General features: G+C 40.1%; 3 protein-coding genes across 4 annotated transcripts; 1 reads left to right on the top strand and 2 right to left on the bottom strand.

Moving 5' to 3' along the window:
- Nucleotides 1-211: 211 nt before the first annotated feature.
- LOC131665484 (uncharacterized) lies at nt 212-1148 on the bottom strand. The gene has a single exon (XM_058937379.1). The coding sequence runs from the start codon at nt 1001-1003 to the stop codon at nt 212-214; it is 792 nt and encodes a 263-aa protein (XP_058793362.1). The 5' UTR covers nt 1004-1148.
- An 11-nt stretch (nt 1149-1159) lies between these two features.
- LOC131665483 (poly [ADP-ribose] polymerase tankyrase-2-like) lies at nt 1160-3140 on the bottom strand. Its single transcript, XM_058937378.1, has 3 exons — nt 3135-3140; nt 1542-1875; nt 1160-1488 (listed from the first exon to the last, which is right to left on the bottom strand). Exons 1-3 carry the CDS (start codon nt 3138-3140, stop codon nt 1160-1162), a joined length of 669 nt encoding a protein of 222 aa, XP_058793361.1.
- A 6177-nt stretch (nt 3141-9317) lies between these two features.
- On the top strand, nt 9318-16733 carry LOC131665548 (zinc finger protein Gfi-1b-like). 2 transcript variants are annotated; one of them, XM_058937484.1, is made up of 6 exons: nt 9318-9561; nt 10764-11048; nt 11147-11347; nt 11413-11723; nt 12241-12391; nt 15121-16733. In XM_058937484.1, the coding sequence occupies exons 1-6, from the start codon at nt 9555-9557 to the stop codon at nt 15387-15389; spliced, it is 1224 nt and encodes a 407-aa protein (XP_058793467.1). In that variant the 5' UTR covers nt 9318-9554; the 3' UTR covers nt 15390-16733. The 2 variants fall into 2 exon arrangements, with proteins under 2 accessions (XP_058793467.1, XP_058793466.1); XM_058937483.1 differs by having other exon boundaries at nt 11123-11347.
- Nucleotides 16734-17185: the final 452 nt, after the last annotated feature.

Genomic DNA, 17185 nt, shown 5'->3' with positions numbered 1-17185 from the left:
AAAGTTTATCGATTTTTTAGAAAAAATGGGTGCATGTTCTATTTTTATTCATCAATAAATATTGACGTATGTAGTCTATTTTAAACAGCATGACTTATTCGTGTCCATTGAAATCTTGAAGTTGATATGTAAAAGGTTCAAATAATGTAATAAATAATAGTAAAACAGTAAAAAAAAATACGCGCGAAGCGCGCTAAATAACACTAGTAATTCAAATTTGACATAAGTTTTCCAGAGATTGTTTGTCCAAAAAGTTTATGATCATGTTCATAACATGCGGATAGTATTTTAATTCAATAATTTTCTGAATACTCAAAGTTGCTTGCTTACGCAACTTTGCGATTTCAATGACAGTTTCTATACGGTTTCTTAAAAATTTAATAATTCCAAATTTTGAATTACCCATTTCGTACATGATGCAATTCAATATTTCCACGGTCTCTGCATTTTGCACGTACTTTAAAACCTGTTCTTTGGACTTGGTTAGAACATCAAATAACGTTGCAGTTTCATAAACAGCAGTGTCTTTCATGTCTTTAATTATTTTTTGACATCCATCAAAATATTCTTTAGTCTCTCTATGCGACCGGATTTTAGCAAGGGCAGCCTTCTCGACGTGTTGATCGAGCGCAATCGACATTGCTACGTGCTCAAGTACGGTATTAAGCAACTTTACGTTATGATCTTCTGTAGCAATTTCAAAAATGGTTCTCTGCTTGGTATCCACGGCCGACAGACTAAGTCCGTACCGCAGGAGTAGCTCGAGACATCTTATTTGCAGGCGGTTGTCTGAGAATTCATATGTGCTACCGCACAGTGCATCCAAGCCATCATTCGGCTTAGCACCGTGCTCCAACAGAAATAGAACAGCAGGCGGATTCATACAATGCACGGCGTACCAAATCGCAGTTCTTTGTTGATCGTCCTCAGCGTTCACGTTAAAATCTGTACCTTGTAGCATATTTATCGTTCCATAGTTTCTAGTATTAATGGCGGCGTACATCAGCAGGCTAATTTCGTCAGTATCCTTCGCATTTAAGTCAATGTTGTATAACAGCAATGTTTTGACTTCATTATGGGTTCCGAACTGTAGAATATTTCTCGCAATACTGAAGTCACGATTGTTATGAGTATTCACTGATGCACCGTATTCGAACAATCATGCCAAAATTTCGTGATTGCTTTTTTGATATGTAACATAGTAATAATGCAACGGCAAGTTTTTTTCATTGTCCTCGACGTTGACATCAGCTCCACGTTCAAGCAGAAGCTTGACATTTTTTATGTCGTGATAACCGACAGCATAGTGCAAAGCTGTGCAGTCAGACATGGTATCTCGATCATGAACAGTACAACCCCTGTTCAGCATGTTTTCCGTAACAATTGAGTCCTTCAGCAATATTACTCGAGGAAGAGGGCAGTTTAATTCCAGCAATATTTCAGTGATTTTTTCTCTTGAACATTGTCTCTTCAAAGCATCAAAAAACTCTGAAAATAGGCGTATAGGACACGTGGAATCGGAATCCAGGCTCACACTCAACGGAGTTTTCTTGTCTCGATTGCAAGCCAATATATCGCATTCGCTCGAAGAAGAACTGATGTAACATTCCAGTGACTATGTATAACGGCGTGCATCAATGGAGTATTTCCTTGGAAGTCTGCAGCGTCGACTGCATATCCTTGCTTGACAAAATACGTTGCAATTATGTGGCTCCCAACGGCAGCAGCGTGATGAAGAAGCGTCATTCCAAAACTATCGGTGAGAGTTTTCCCGTCATCATCATTAATAATGGACATCACGTTGTCAATATCTTCCTGTAGTAGATGAAATAATAGATGTTCATCGAAGAATTTTTGTTCACTTTTAACACGAAGCTGTAACATGAATAATATAAGTAAATTTTTAGTTTGATGAATGACTCTTAAAAATATAAATAAGTAATTTATTAAAAATGAAAGATTACTGTAACTAAAAAAAATAGATATGTATTTTAAAGAAATTTAGGCTAGAATTAGGTGTAATAAAAAGAGTGTATTGTAGGAAAGCGCCATGGGTTTTAAAATCCTACACTGTCAAAGCACTGTCATAGCAAGAATTAATAGGCCAGAAGTTTGTTTCTGAATTAGATGAATGAAGAGAAAGCATAAAGCAGGATCAACTGTTAAAAAATTTATTATAAATTTGCAAGGAAAATTGGATTTGAGAATATGTATTTGACTGTTCTGTCAAATAATAAGTTACTTTTATTAAAATTTAGACGTCAAAGAAAGATTTATAAAACGTATTACAAATATAAGATGCGGTTTAAGTTATAAAGAACCGTTAGTTTCAATAATTAAATTAATACGACTATTTGCTTCGAGTTCGTAGTATATAGTACAAAAATATCAGATGAATAGACGGGTAAATAAATTCATCATAGCAACGTTACGAACATCACTTTCTCTTGCTATATGAATTTTATTTTCAACATTTCTAAAATGCCACTTTGCGCTGTTCAATCGAGTTCTCGCTGGAAAGAACAAATGCGGTCGCGAGAGATATTTTCTCTCGTTCACGTGGTCAACAAATAACCGGATGATTTTGTGCTGAAAACGTTAATGGGTACTATTTAAATAATTTGTTTAATAAAGAAGAGTTAGAACAAGATAATCACAAAGGGAATAAATCTACAAATCTGTTACAACTATTACATAATATTCTCCTAGCCGTAAAAAAGGTAGCATTTTGTACTCTATGAAATACGAATAATTTTGCTTGTTGTTAATTCTCACGTACTATGGATTTGCCAGCAATTTCTAGATAATATAATATCGGAATTTGATACGTAATAATACATAAATAGTAGACGGTACGTTTACTGTTACTTAATTTTATAGCTAAATTCCAAATTAATATGTAATCAAAATTTTATGTGACTTTAGCTTAAAGATCTTAAAAAAACTGTATCTAATTACAAGAAGACTATAAAAAAGTTGCCAATAATTGTACATGTGTAAATATAAATAAATTATTATTACTATTAACTAATGTATTAACTAATGTGTTCTTTGTAATTATAATAATGTCAACGTTATAGAAATTGATACATTTTAATATTTAAACGAAGGTACTTGAAACTGATTTTACTTACCGCCATTTTGTGAACTGAGAAAAACGATTGTGATTTGGTGTACAGGATTCTTTGGTATTTTGTGCTTCTAAGGTCTCTCAGGCAAATGTGGGTAGATTGAGAGATCATCCAAAAATTGACCAGTCACTCATCAGCATGAACAGGAAGGCCAAATGACTGACTGAAAATTATTTCTTCAGTGATTACGTTAATTGAAATATTTTAATTTTATGTATATGAATTATAAAAGATAAATACTTTAATATAATAATATTAATCAATGCTTTTCAATCTTTTTACAAAAAGATATATAATCATATCGAGTTGTTTCTTTTGCTTTTTTAATTTTGTAAATCTGAAATGGTGTACCTGAGTTAATTATGACTATTTAACACTAAATGTGAACATATATCAATTATTTGATTCTTCTAAAATTATCAGATCATTTTTTAGCAATAATTTAAGTATTAGTATCGTAGCATAGTATATTATATAATAGTATTCTATTATATAATTACTACTATTACTATTTGTATTATTATCTATTGTATTATACTATTGCATTATATTACTATCTATTGTTTAGAATAATAAGACTTGTTAACTACAGTTAAAATGAAAACTCGAAATTGAACTAAGGGGCAAAAATTAGAATGCTGTGTTTGGAATTTAAATTCAATACGAATTAAAAAAAAAACAAATCTTAAATTATTTGCTGATTAACAAATAAAAAATTTTTAATCTTACCACTATTTGGAAAAAAATTTGATTCGAAATATAGAACCCGAATTGACAATGCTTTAATTAGTCAAACTCAAGAAAACTCTCAAATCAAGTACGAAAATATAAACCATTAAAAATGAAGTAGCCAGTTTTAATACAGCAGAATGATATCGCTTGCATAATTAAATAGTAAATAAATGATAGATAAATAATAATGGGTGTGGTATTACTTCAAAAATATTGTGTAGTTTATACATTATAATAATTGATTTATTAATTCTGCACTTTAATTTATAAGAAATATTAATTAATATAATATTTATAAAATATTTTATATTTTATTATACAAAGTTCTCTCATCTCAGTGAAATGATACCGATTATATCGACACACTTTGTAGATCGCTCACTAACATGGTCAATTCATAAAAGACGCGTGGTGTGCTTCTCGATCAGAGAAAGTCCGATGTATATTTGCAGCACAATGTATGGCGCACAGGAAAGAAAGCGATATAACGGCAGTAGTAAACGATTTCTCGCGTGGCCATGGTGAGAAAAGTATTGCGCTTGCCCGACACATTTACGTATCCGGACAAAAGTGCACCCTTCCGCCTCTCGTGCACATTATTGGGAATTTTCGATTTCATTGTACGTTCCGTTTTTAATGCATTTCGGGTGTTGCGTTTCACAAATACTACGATTATAACTTGAAACAGTCTATTGTCTTTTTTCCAAATACTAGAAAATAATTTGATGATACATAAAGAATATTGCTATTAATATCGTCCGAGTATTATTTCTGATGAAATCGAAAAATATTAGGCGGGCGAGAAATGATAAAAATATTATCAAAAATAAAATGAATAATCCGTGATTATTCTTAATTTCAGCCTTATCGCTATGCATTTCGCCGTATAAATTCTCACTGCCGCAATTTTTAGTTGTATTTTCTTACCAAAAGAAACATCGCTTCCACGAAATTGTTTCTTCAATATCATTACTTTATGCCAAATTTTTTCATCAGTTTTTGTAAATTTTAGAAAATAGGCAACGAATGACTGCTACTTTAATGTAAAGAGTAAATATACATATTAAGAATATAGAAGGTCAGCCTTTCGAAATTGAAGGAGTTTTACGGCCTCTTCACAAAAGATTTGGGAATAAAGAGCTCCACTTTGCGAGTATAATGGAATTATATTCGTAAGATTTCGAAATCTTTGCAGTTTTCCTTGGTGTACTAACAATTTTAAACTCTCAAAAAATGTTCTCAGGAGCTTTCTATGAACGTCGTGTAAAATATCGAAGCAAGAATCTCACGTAAACAAACGTTTTCACGCCTCGATATCATATCTAAAGTACTCGAAAAGAAATCTATTCAATTGGATTAAAAAAAAAAGCTAAAACCCATTGATATCTTCCCCAGAAGTTGTTCAATTAAACGTATAAGTATAACCAAAGAATAGCACAAAGCCCCTTAAAAAATCAGCATGAGAATAGGTCTGAATTTAAATAATTTGGTGTATAACACTTCCCGAATTACAAAAGTCCCTTGCGTCTCAAGCGTCACAAAAGAAAAAAAGAAACCACCGCTGTCACTTTTCCCTTCGAACGAAGCACAACAATAGTCCGACGACTGCACTTACTTGGTGGCGAGAAAATCGTCACCGATCGCGTGACATTGCCAGAGAGCACTGGGTCAAGGCTTCGCCGAAATTTTTATGCTTCTTCTTTTTGCCATATAAGAGATTTCACACTTCCTGCACGCGACGCCGCGTGCAACAAGTTGCACATACCCACACTTCCGATCTTGCGCGAACATTATGTTAACTGAATGGGGCGAGGCCGACCTTTTTCTCTTTTATTTTGGAAATCGAAGTTGGGGTTTTATACATCACCACTATTGCCCGGATATGCGAGTTTTGGGCTTTGAGAGGTTAAATTTCTCTTTTATGTGTATGCCAACGAATATAAGCGTCAATATTCGTTGCATATACGATACGTTCCAAAATAAATTTCTTTGTACTTCATAACGTCATTGGTACGAAGAAAATAACAAATTTACAGAATGATCGCACTTGAAAAATTCTGATTGGGGAAAATACTTTTTTTCAATCGGAAATTTGAATGATTCACAAAATCTGATAAGTCAATCGTGACGACAATAAATTAACTAAAAACTGGTAATTGTACCAATATTTTTAAAAGTACATTAATTTTAACCAATGTTTTTCTTTCAATGTAAAGGATTTTTAGAGACATTATTGCAACAGTCATGATTTCACTTCCACATGTAAAATTAACACCCTCAATATTTGGCATTATTTAATATAATGCCGAACAATTGGATTTTATAGATCAACAAATGAACCGGATATCACCTATTTTGTTTTACGTAACAAACAATTAGCGCAATTTTTCGACTCAAGATAGCTCGTACAAAAGACGCGCGTGTCGCCGTTTAAAAAAAAATAACCGCTCAGTGACGATCGCCTTCGCCTTGGACTAGTAAACCTGCTTTTTTTCATTTTCGTCGTTATCATCAAAAGCTTGCCGTGACTCAGTTGACTCCAATTTTCAAATATAATCGCCACCTGTAATTATACCTAACAAAACCGAGTCATTGCCGATAAGTCTCTTTGCACTTGCCAACTGCTTCTTCTTTTTTTTTTTTTCTTGAAATCCATTTTTACTCGCGGGGAAAATTTTCCCGAAGTTCGTTCACGTTTCCAGCCATGTGCACTACCAATAATTACAAGTTTATTTTTACAAATACACACAGACACTCGCGCGCGCGCGAGCGATTATTATTATTTTATCCGATTTCTCTTGAAGCACGAATAATCATCGATTATTAATCTCCCTGTCATAATATTTTCACAGCAAGCAACAAAAAGTTCATTCGCTTCTCCTCTTGCTCAAACATATGTAAATCGAGAGAGCGAACAAAAGAGACCAAGCAGCTCGATTTCCCATGAAAAAAATAATTATCTCGTGTGAACGTCTCCCCGTCTCATCTCCTATAATACAAAACACATATAATTTCAAGATTTGTATAAAAAAACATATCGCGGTAATGACAAGCTCGATGAAGTGCAACAATACGAAGGGGTTATAGAGACGGCGACGAGGAAGAAAAACGTACATACATCGCCATTGTACGCGCACCTGTTGCCCGTTTTCCCGCGTCGCGTCGCTTTTATTGTTCGCCGTTGATATTTATACACGCGAGAGGGAGAGAGAGATCCAAGCATACATTACAATCACACGCAGAGAGACAACGCTGAAGGCTTTTGTGCTTTTCTTTCGTTTTCTCTTCTTTCCTTGGCGTTCCACGACGATCGATGCACATAGTTATTGTGTTTCTCGGGCGAAGGTTTAACTTATGCCATTAGCCCGCCTTGAACTATTTGAAAATACCTCGATGAATACATTAATAAATAGACAAAGTTAAGCTACGAAATGCAGAAACTTAGCTATAATCATGACAAACTGCTATGTAAATAGGACATCAGCAACTCAAAGCACAAGGATTTATAAAAATATATGAAATGAATTATCTGCTTGCAGGAATGCCGTTTCTCCGCCTATGCAAGAATTATGAACTACTTAGATACGTGACGTGACTCTATGAGAATCAACACTGTATGAATAATTACAATTCGCTGACTGTGTTTGCGAAAGCAGCATTTGCGCTTCTTGTCAACTTATAAAATCTATATCATCCAAAAACATTTCAAGCTTCCTTCGTCGACGTTAAAGTAATAAGCTCATCCGAACATTTCAACCTCCGATAAAACAAAAAAAAGAAAAAGAGCCACCCCATCAGATCAGCCCATAACACACACACATTGTACGTGCGATCATCGCGCACCTGTTCTCGGGCGCGCGCTATTCCCTCCTAGCTTAGTAAAGGTTGCGCGCGCAGTTTGTAGGAGGTGTCTGGTCGTTTGACGACCAATCGCAGCTCCGGCGCGTGGGTGGGAGATCTTGCAATAAAAAAGGAAAAAAGAAGAGCGCAATGCAAGACGCTCACGTATAGGAAGCCTCGCTCGGTTTTCTTCGCTGTTCCGATTCGCTCGATCGGATTTTTCATTCAACTTTTCCGTTTCTTGCTCGCCTCGAATTGTTCGTCGCGTCGCCTCGCCACGTTTGCAATTTTTCTCCTCGCTTCGCGCGTTTTCAACCGTAGTTTCGAACTCGCGTCTATTATCGAAAAGTACGGGCGATAGTTGAAACGATTCCTCGCGGGGCCATGAATTATTCATCGTCTACTTACCTAGATTTCTGATAACTTATGTCAATATATTGCATGATCGCTGTATTACTAAATTGGATTAATCAGTGATTCGAACAAAAGTGAGTAAGACTTTTCGTCCGAGCCTAATTTCTCTCGTTTCCCTTAGTCAACAATTCTAGATGAAAATCCTTTAGTGCCCAATTATTATTGAATAGATCTCAAGTCCTTTTCAAAATAAGTCGCCGTGTTACTTACTTTTGTAAGTAGGTATCCATCTGAGCGCCATCCCAAACTACTAGTCTGATCAATCTCGCTCTTTTTCTCCTTTGCCGAATACAATAGGGCGGAGGTTATTCACTGACCTGATTGATTTATAACTTTGTCGAGAGCGATTACAAAAAACTTTGAAGGCTTATTCATGAATGTTCTTTTGATATTCCTGCCGTAATTTTTGCGCCCAAATATTCGAATTATAAGTCGAATTTTTACTGTCGTCGGCAAAAAAAATGCATTTCCAATTCGATTTTCGTGCGCGACGAGTACGCGAAAGCAGAAGGGTATCGGATGTGTGGGCGGGGAAAATCACAGTTAGCGCTTTCACATCGACGACTCGCGCCATCGGAGGGGCGAGAAATTCGTCGCGACAGGCGTGAAACACGAGATCGCGCACATCACGATTTGAATAATCAAACAAGAAATGTTGTCAGTGAGCGAACTCGTTGCGCGCTCGTAAAAAGGAGCTCACACCTGTTTTTGCCGAAGCGCGAATACGAGTACCTGCGCTCGCTTGGGATTGACGACAAATATTTTGATCCGAGTGCACGGCGCGCTAAATTGACGCACGTCGGCGTGGAAGTGTGCACTCTGAAGTGGAAATTATTGCGAAAATAAAGTATGCAAATTTTGACGATAAGGATATCGCGGAATGTGCCAAATCACGATTCGGAATAAACCGCCAATTGGAACTGATAAGCCGAAACAAAAGCGGAATGCCTTGTCAACCGCCGAACAAAACGAAGAGCGAGGAAGAGTCAATCCCATTCCCACTCCCCACATGCAGATCCTAGTCTTGTGTGCGCGCGAGCGAGTTGGCTTGGTGTGGGCGTGGCCCCCTGTAAAAAGGTGCGCGTGCGTGCTCGGATGTACTCCGAGAGAGAGAGAGAGAGAGAGAGAGAGAGAGGGACGAGACAGGTAAAGTCTCCGCGAGTGCCTGCCCAACAACACGCGATCAGTCGGCCTCACGAGCCTCAGCCGCACACCACGCAGTTTTTCCCTTCGCTTCTCTCCCTTTCGCGCAGTTCGAACTTCAGTGCTTTTTTCGTGCGACGACACTTGTGATTTTTCCCCTGGGACTTTGTGATTTTTTTCTTTTTTTTCTTTTCTTTTTAATTTATCAAAATTTGGTGATGATTGGTTGCTGCTCAGATTTTTGAGAAGAGGATTTGATTTGTTTACCTTCCCTCCTGCAGTTCGCTCGTCATTATGTGTGGTGAGTTGAGATTTCCTTTCTACATCTTGCGATATTCAGTGTGTTTTATCAATTGGTTTTCCGAATCGAGGAAAAAAAATTCCTTCGGATGCGCGCGTGTTTTTCCGAAACAAAAAAAAATCTGTTCAAACACCAATATGCGTCAAGACGTAAAAACCCCGAACAATAGCCGATCGCTCGTTGAATTGTTACGTCATTTACCGATAACGTCGAAATTACAGGATTTTTTCAACAACAAAAAACATCAACATACACGCGCGCCAATTTTATTAGTTTAAAATAGAACAAATGTAATTAAAAGTAGCAAGTCCAGCGTGAGAAAAGAATGACATGAAAAAAAAAAACCGAAGCGGAAGGACACCGTCTGTGCAAATATTGATTGACATACACACATGTGCTGTTGAGTATATTAATGAAATTCTATTTGGGATCGCGAAGGTGGCTATATGTTGTATGAGGTCGCCGCGCGCTTATACGAACGACAGACATCTTGACGCGGCTAGCCACTCAGTCGACTATGTCGCCCAATCCTCAATTTTCATGGGTAATCGGCTTGTTTTACGTAAATTTTCCCAACGACCACGCAGACATTCATTATGATTAGTATGTTCAAATTTTCATGAAGTTTTCCGAAAATTTTCCAGAACAATATAACGTGTATAGAATGTCAATCAATCTCGCATTGGAGTTCTACAAGCAAACTTTAACCAATCAACTCCTTTCATTAAAGATAATCGAAATCAAAAAGTCACACGTGTATCTATATTTGTCGAATTACAAGTTGCACGTTTTTTTTTTTAATACAAAAAACAGCTCACTTATTCACCCATCTCGTCGATCAATTGCAGTAACCTTTGCACTCATAAAGTCCACGTGCAATGTGGCGTACACGCCCACTTACGTATACAACACTCATTTGATCAGGGAAGACAAACGTCGGCGCTCATCTCGCACGAGCGCGCGCGAGGAAGGAGCATCCGCCAATCGAATCTCATACACGAGCGAGCGATCGAAATGTCGCTATTGTCGCGTGACAAGATCGCAATCTATCGCGAGCGAAAAAAGCCGTGGGTGTTGGATTGGCGCAACTCGCAGCCCTCGACCGCTAGAAAGGATCGCGGACGCTCTCGACCAATCCGCGCGAAGCAAGTCTCACTCTCTTCCTATTCAAACTGAAAGCTACAAGGCTGGTTCGCCCGCAGAAACGGTGCCACAAACATCCAACTGGCACGTGAAAAGCAAGCTGGATCACCATCACCACCATCACCACGTGTCGATGAACGTGCCGTCAGGCGCGCTATCGCCACCGGCCACACTGTCGCCGCCGAGTAGTCCGTCGATCCATCCGAACTGTCCATGGAGTCCAACGTCGATATTTTCCGCTGGACAGTCGCCGACCAGCAATAATCCTCCCGAGCGCCTAAGTGCCTTCACCTTGGTATCCAACTACGCCAACGATCTGCAAAGGCTTCAGCCCGCAACGAGAGGTAAGAGGCAAAAAAATAAAGAAAGAGAGAAACGAGAACGGAAGCGTCGCGTGCGCCGAACAAACCGCATATAGCGTCAAATGCGCGCCGCGTTGCAGAGATGATGTACAGCGGTTACGGAAGCGTTGCCGCTGCCTGGTGGGCACACCAGGCTGTCGCCGCGGGTCTGCTTCTGCAGCAGCAGCAGCACTCGCCCACCGCCTTTCCTAGTCAGACCAGACTCGATGCCTACGCCGCGCCGCCGAGTCCTGCCCTCGGCTCCTCGCCCCGAAGATGCACGCCCGAGAAAGCCAAGCACCGTGAGTATCCCAACAGCGCGGAGAGATCGGAGGATCTTTACAAGTAGTCGACGCATTTCGCGCAGTGGACGAGGTGCCGCTGAACCTCAGCACGAAGCCCAGCGACTTGTCGTCGCGCGTGAGCGTCAGCAGCAACAGCAGCAGCTCCAGCAGCGGCAGCGCCGGCAGCGGCAGCTGCGGCGCCAGGGCCAATCACCGCAAGAGCGAGATCTGGTCGCCCGGCTCGGTCTGCGAGAGGGAGGCCCGCGAGTCCATCGCCAGCTGCTCGCCGGCCTCCAGGAACAACAACGACAGCCCGATGACGATGGCGCCGTCCAGCCGACAGATTCATCACTCGCCGCTCACGCCGCCCAGCGCCAACGAGCGCACGTTCCAGGTTAGCCCACGGCTTCGACTCTTTCGCGTTCGTCGTTATTCCCGGTCGCCATCGCTCGGCTCGCCCAACCTCCCAACGATTCTCGCTTTTACGCGAATCATGCACGCGCGCTTTTGCAATGAATTGCGATCGTCTCGGGCGCTCTGTGCGCACACACTGTCAAAAATTTGTTATTTTCTTCTCTATCGATTCATTTGCTCGATGACTTTCAACGCTCGTCAAAAAGGAACAGCATGAGAATAATCAGTGTTGCGATATTTTTTTTTCCGGGTGCGCGTCTTCGGCGCTCGATGAGAAGAAACAGAAAATTTCGTCACGTATTCGCAGCTGCAGACCCTTTTGTTTAGAAGCGAGAGAGAAAGAGAGAGAGAGAGAGAGAGAGAGAGAGAAAACGCGCGCGCGAATGCAGGCACTGTCGACGCGACGTCTGGCGCCAGGTTCGCGCGCGTGACTAGCTTCTGCGACGCATCTAATAATATCGACGTGCTGGTTTTTTCTTTGTCCATTTGTCGCGCAGTGCAAGCAGTGTGGCAAAGCCTTTAAGAGATCGAGTACGCTGAGTACGCACCTGCTGATACACTCGGACACCAGGCCTTATCCATGTCAATATTGCGGCAAGCGGTTTCACCAGAAGTCCGACATGAAGAAACATACTTACATCCATACTGGTGAGTATCAGTTCCTGTTTCTTCCTCATTATTTTTTTTTTCCAGCGCTCTGTCAAATCGATGTTAGGGGATCGTTCGTTATTTAATAGCGCGAAACTTTCTTTGGCGTAATCTTGGGTAAACGCGCGATTTGACCTCTCACTGCGTGGATCAAGGCCTATAAGCTTCCCTTGTCTTTACTTATTCATGAGCTTTCCGAGTCAAGTTTTCGGGACAATTACCGCGCAGTCGCTCGATATCATTGTTTGCTGCGGCAAACTTCTGACACGGGTTCAACGATCAACGTGAATTCGAGAAACAAAGTATCGACAAAATTTCTGGTTTGTGTAGAAGAATGAAGGGATAAAAGCGCGTCGTCGTTCATAAGTAAAAAGGTAAATTATCGTGTAACAACGACGCCGCGTCGTGCTTATGTCCGATGATCGTCTACTGAAATAAAAAAAAAAAAAAAAACGAAGAGAAAAGAAGAAAACGGTGGCGCGAGGGTGGGTTAGTTACTGTGCTGCGAGGAAATGACATGGCGTACTAGTTGCCCTAAGCGATGATATATTTTCTTTCCTGTTTTTATTCAAAAATTCAGTAGCTGCGATGTTTGTGCGCGGCAGTCTTGTTAAGCTGCTTTTACTTTTGCATACAGTAATTGTGGTCTTTCATCCCCCTCCCCTCCCCGTAACGCAACGCACCGAGCACCTAAGAGAATTTCCCACTGAAAAAAATAATCAATCTCTTCATCAAAAAAACAAAAAAAAGAAAAACACAGTTTTGAATCACCGACGTTCAAATATTTAAGAATCCCATATCCCCATAACACGCAAAAAAGGAAGAAGCGTCAAAGCGGTTCTCACGCGGAGGCGCGTGTCGTACGTAAAAAAGAGGGGGACAACGCATACACACAACTTCCGGTGAGGCGCGTGGCGGCGCTAATTAAATTCGGAAAGAGAGAAAAAACGGACGGACGGGGCCCAACTGGTCTCTTACTTACTCAACCCTCCGTTTAAACCGTTTGCGCGTGGCAGGGGAGCAATCCATCCCTGTTTATATACATAAATCGATCCGATTTCTTTCCCTTTTTGTTCGTTCTTTTTTTTATTTATTTATCATTTTTTTTTTTTTTTTTTTTTTTTTTTTTCATTTATTTCGGTTGAACAGCAAACGTTTGAGAAAATTAGGCAATTAAAAAAAGTACCCGTCGAAGGGCAAAACATTTAATTTTTGTTCTCTCTCTCTCTCGGCGATAAGGAATAATTGTTTTTTAGCGGCCTATTGTCGCGTGTCGCCGCGCACGCGCGCACGCGATTGATACTCGTGCGATTTTCACAAAGTACTCATCGAGTTATCGGAAAATTTGTGTCTCACGGTCGATCAATCAAAGTAATTAAATTTCACTCACTCGACACACGAAATTCAATTTTATTCCGTCGCACAATACGCACTTTCGTTTAACTATGTGGTATTATACGCTTACCCGCATACTGTGCCGCGGCTCACGAGAGATAAAAGTAAAACAAAGCAATTGTCGCGAAAAAAAACCAAAGCACAGCTGTTGCACGCAATAAAAACTCGCGACTGATTTCTTTTTTTTTCGTTTTCTTGCAAAAGTAAATGTCACACACTCGCACAACGTATATCGTGCATACATTGTCGTAGAATTCTGACGCAACGGGTTGAATAATAAAGCTCACCCATCGGCATTATTAGACAAGCGTGCGGGCGACTATAAGTTTATGCATAATCGAAAATTGATTTTGTTCTCTCTGGTCTATTCTATACCAACCCTCGTTTTTTTTGCGCATAGCGAATTTTCCTCGGAACCCTTTTCTCTCTCTCTCTCTCTCTCTCCCCAATCAAACTATAGGTTTCTCATGCACACTGGAGGGAGCCACGTATTAATAATCGTGCCTGTAAGCGTATGAAAGATTTCACGATTTTTCCTTACATCAGAAAGAAAGAACATACACACACGCATGGGTTTAATGGAAGGGTTTCGTTCGCAATAACGCGCGGTGTGTTTGCCTGATTCATATTTATCAGCGTGCGGTTTTCTTTCGTTTTCTTTCCCCGCTTCTTGGTAATCTGTTCTTTACTTCTTTGTGCTGGATTTTCGTAAATACGAAAGGTTCTCTGGTGTTCGAAAACATTTTATCCAAATATTTGCCGAGTCAGGTACGAGCAGACTCATCCTCTGTCGGCTCGGAAGGGAGCCGAGCGAAACAAGTGCGGTCGAAGAAGCGCGCGGATATAATGAGGCGCGAGATGGATCGATACGTATAGGTGAGCGACGCACCTGGCGCGTGGCCGCGTAAGCTTTTCGCCTCGAGTAGCGCCGCTCGCTCGCGCATATAACGGCACGCGTCGGCCCCTCGAGCAATCTCGCCGAGATGGGTGTTCGCTTTTCCGCGCGCGCGAGGCGGGAGGATACCCGCGCGTCCTGGGCATTTTTCACGCTCCTCGCGCTCAGCACTTGCTCAAACACAATTGACCGCGATGAGTAAGAGCGAATGATTAACGAGGAAGCGCGACAATATTGCTCCTGCGACTGGTACGACTGACCGAAGGTTACGCGCGCGTCCGGTTGATACAGGTGTCGTCGAAGAGAAGCTCGCATGCGACCGCCACGTTATTCATCCTTCAACCCACTGAAATTTAAAGAAGCGATGTGCCATGAACGTTTATCCAACCAATAAACCAGAAACAAAAAAACGTTCCCTTTTTTCCTCTTCGTGTTGCAGGTGAAAAGCCACACAAATGTGTGGTCTGCGGCAAAGCGTTCTCTCAGAGTAGCAATCTGATAACGCACATGCGCAAGCACACGGGCTACAAGCCCTTCCAGTGCGGACTATGCGACAAAGCGTTCCAGCGCAAAGTCGACCTACGCCGTCATCGAGAGGGACAGCACCCAGCGGCACCGGCACTGGACTATCGCTCGCTCAAAGTACAATCGTCCGCTAGTCCGACGCACGACGCCGGCTATCACAGTCCAATCAGTGCTACGAGTTGAAGATGAAATCGCCCAAACAGGTATTCTTTCACGATGTGCCGTTCGCGTACCAGTTGACGACCACGAAAGGGGATGATCGTAGCTTTCTTGGAAAAGCGCGTTTCCCCGTGACAGAGAGGGGGAGGGAGAGAGACGAAGAGATACCGATCTCTCGCTCGAATCACCAAACCCTCTGTTATTCCGAGTGCCTTTTGCGAAAGTCGTATTTACTATATACACACTTGGGTCGTCGTGCTGCATATTATACATATTTTCAGAATTTTCATTTTTATTCTTCGTCGCGCACGATGTATTCTTTTTTCCTTTTTTATTTTATTACATACGCAAGTGCTCTTACACGCGTGTGTGGTTAACTAAGCGCACTTTCATACGTATACGCATAGCAATAAAGGGATAACTTGTAAATACAACACTGTGTAACGATTCTTATAAGTGTCATATAGTCCGTCGAAGCCAAAGCCGTCCGTGATCGTTGATTTTATATTTGTCTTTGAAGGATCGTGCATGCAAACTAGGCAATTTTCATTTTGCAAATTCTCTTAACGGCGCGCTCTCGCGGGCGCGTTGCGAATTCGGCAAGTGACTTAAAAGTGTATAAGAAAAAAAAAATTAATAATGGAAAGCGACTTGAACCGTGATGTTAAAATCGGGCAAAAGTTTCATAACGGCTAGAGGACCAAAGATAGTTTAAGGTTGAGAAACAAAAAGTGGCTCGATGACGAATCGCGCATCGCATTCGTAATTTCTTCTATTTTAAGTGAACAATGTTTCGAGTCAGAAATAAAAATGCGCGCATATCGCCGACTGTACCATAATCTGTACTTATAAGACACCAAGCAAGCCTTAGAGTAAGTCTTTCGTAGTATCTAAGTAATTTAAATAATTTTACTTTATATTTAGGATTCTCCTTCATTTCTTCTGTGCATTCTAAGTTTAATTCAGCGAGAGAGCCAAAGCGCGCGTGTGTATGTGTGTGTGTGTGTGTGTGTGCGTATGCGTGCGCGCGTGCGAGCATGTTTCATCATTTTATTTTTCCTAGATGGTTAAGTATTGTAATTTTTTCATGACGAGAGGATCAAGCAAGTATAGTTTATATAATATTTGTAAGCAAAAATATGCGCTTGCGCAGAAGCACCAATAAAGTGTGTGTGCGTGTGCGTGTGCGTGTATTTTTTTCTTTTCACTCTTCGAGTGACAAGGAACTATTATATGTAATATTTTGTTTTTTTTTTATTGCGATGTGAAAAGATGCAAAAGCGAATCGAATTTTTTTTTGTTAGGCTATTATAATTCGATACGTGATGATACGACAATTATTATTGTGAGAAATACGACGATGAAAGATTTGACAACAAATTATATTTTATGGCTATATATTAAAAAGATATTGATTGAATAAATTGTTTTTCTTATAAATTAATGATCTCTATGAATTTTACCCGATACCTACCTTCTCCTATGTTGAAAATATGATATTATTATAACAAATTGTTTGCTGGGCTAACATAAACAGAATTGATAATTCTTTTTTCCTTGATTATATTTTTAGACACATGTGGTTTCATAATTTGCATGCATACCTGCTACGTTAGTACAAGTGTTGTTTATGCAAGCTAAAAAAATAACATCTGATGATCTTAGTATAGAACAACCTGTTTCAATGCCATTTTCTTAAACAGCTTGATTTTCGTAAAATAGACGCATATTCATACGTTAAACTATGAAATATCAAGTGGCAAATGTTTAAATAAACTTTACTAAAATTATGAAATCAAAATTTAACTGAAATGAAAATC

Source organism: Phymastichus coffea, unplaced genomic scaffold, assembly GCF_024137745.1.
Source record: "Phymastichus coffea isolate CEN01 unplaced genomic scaffold, Cenicafe_Pcof_1.1 PCOF00052, whole genome shotgun sequence".
Taxonomy (NCBI): domain Eukaryota; kingdom Metazoa; phylum Arthropoda; class Insecta; order Hymenoptera; family Eulophidae; genus Phymastichus; species Phymastichus coffea.
Note: the sequence above shows the minus strand (reverse complement) of the source record. Positions and strands in the feature narration are given on the sequence as shown.